General features: G+C 53.6%; 1 protein-coding gene across 1 annotated transcript, besides 1 other annotated feature; it reads right to left on the bottom strand.

Annotated features, from left to right (window-relative positions):
• Window positions 1-271, bottom strand: Tc00.1047053511845.10 (retrotransposon hot spot (RHS) protein, putative; the record flags this gene model as incomplete). Its single annotated transcript, XM_797391.1, has 1 exon — window positions 1-271. A coding segment is annotated over one exon (271 nt), but the record flags the coding sequence as incomplete, so codon positions are not given.
• Window positions 1-1,751: a sequence feature (areas not merged during assembly with more than two copies in the genome that could not be assigned to a particular haplotype).

Below are 1,751 nucleotides of genomic sequence, written 5' to 3'. Positions count from 1 at the left end.
CGCCCCTGCCGCCAAGAAAAATACGAAGGAATTCATTCAGCCTTATGCTGGTGATGCGATCCTTTCCCTCCAGCAGTACATCCTCCACTTGGCTCAAAAGTGTCCAATTTGTTTGCTGCCTTTTCCCCACTCCTCTGCAAGTCGCAGCGGGTTGATCGGTGTCAGTATGGAAGTCCGACCTCGTTCTCTTCCGACAATCCCCTTGCGGCACAGTGGGCACTCGACTCTCCACATTGCCGCCTTGTACACTCTCCGGCCTTCCAGCAGGCATCGTTTCTCCTCGTCTTTCTGGTTGGATTGAGTCGGATCTAAACAATGGCCACCAAACAAAAAAGGGGGATGAAAAAAAGAAAGACAATAGGCACAGTCATGACTGGCAGCCAAAACAAGAGACTCATCCACAGCAAGAGAGTCATCCACACAGTATTCGATAAAAACCACATGCACGAGGACCACCGCAACGATATGTGGATTTCATCCACCCAGCACAGTGTTGGTTAGAGCCAACAATAATAACAACGTGGTGAGCGCGGAGGGTTTGCTCATGCATTCCGCTCGCCACGGTCCCGCACCCGTGTGGCACCGCCGTCACCGCACACACTCTGCAAGAGGACGTGGGCACATAAACGCTGACACACAGAAACACACACAAACAAAAGTGGGAGGATTATTCGGTGCATTAACAGCCACACGCAAGAAGCACAAATCATACACGCCACAACAGCGATGCATCACGGTAATCCCCCACACAACAGAAAAGAGTGCAATTTGCATGCTTTATGGAAAATATCTGCAATGCGCGTGTCGCAAAAGAGTGCCGTGACGCTGCCTTTCATGTTGCATTCGCCATTCACGTATCACTTGGAAGCACGCAGCCATCACTCCTCCGTTCAGCTCCCCGTGCTGCTCGTGTCGCTTCACTGGAGGAAGTTGTCACCGCACATCCCCATCACCGTGCATTGCAGAATACAAACCTACCACACGGCATGGGTGCGGCGCCACCCCGCCAATAAATCCCAGGAAACTCCCCGCTGCCTCGTGTGGCACGGACGGCAGTATCATTATGCCTGCGAAAGGCTTTTTTTCCAAACAAGAACGCGGCCCCACCACACGTCCGTAAGAACGTTTGTTCCGTCGCACGCAAAGGAGTTGAGCGGGAGAACAGCAGGAAAGACAACACCGGCAGCCATGAGCAGCCCGCACACGCCAACACATCGCTGCCCCGCATATCACCAAAAATAAAAATAACAAAGAAACATGTAACATCCCAAATACAAATCGCAAGTGCGGTTGCAGCACACACTCCCACCTCCTGGGCGTGTGCAGCCCCTCGCTGCTCGGCACTCTAAGTGAAATCACCAAAAGCACCAACTCGGGAGCATTCGACCACCGCCACAGCAGTCACGCTCCCCATTTCTCACAAAGGCAAAGGCTTGCAGTGGCGCAGCGGACGGCGGCACGCACAGTCGCAGGGTAATGGACTGCCGCGGGAAGCACGCAACGGCGATGCGCCCCTCCTTTGGGAAACCCAACAAAAAACATGTGTCGCGCAGTCCCCGTGAGCAACACACATTGAACCGTATTCAGCTCCACTACTGTGGCCATCCGCACACACAGCATGAGTGCGACAACGCAGGCAAGGAAGCACGGAATAACAGCACTCATCCCTCCCATAAAGGCTTTGCGGCGTCCGTGCTGCCTTCAACAATAATTCCACCCCACATCACCCCTCTGCATATCCGCAGCAAAAA

Source organism: Trypanosoma cruzi, genomic scaffold (genome assembly GCF_000209065.1).
Source record: "Trypanosoma cruzi strain CL Brener 1047053517173 genomic scaffold, whole genome shotgun sequence".
In the NCBI taxonomy this organism is placed as follows: Eukaryota; Euglenozoa; class Kinetoplastea; order Trypanosomatida; family Trypanosomatidae; genus Trypanosoma; species Trypanosoma cruzi.
Note: the sequence above shows the minus strand (reverse complement) of the source record. Positions and strands in the feature narration are given on the sequence as shown.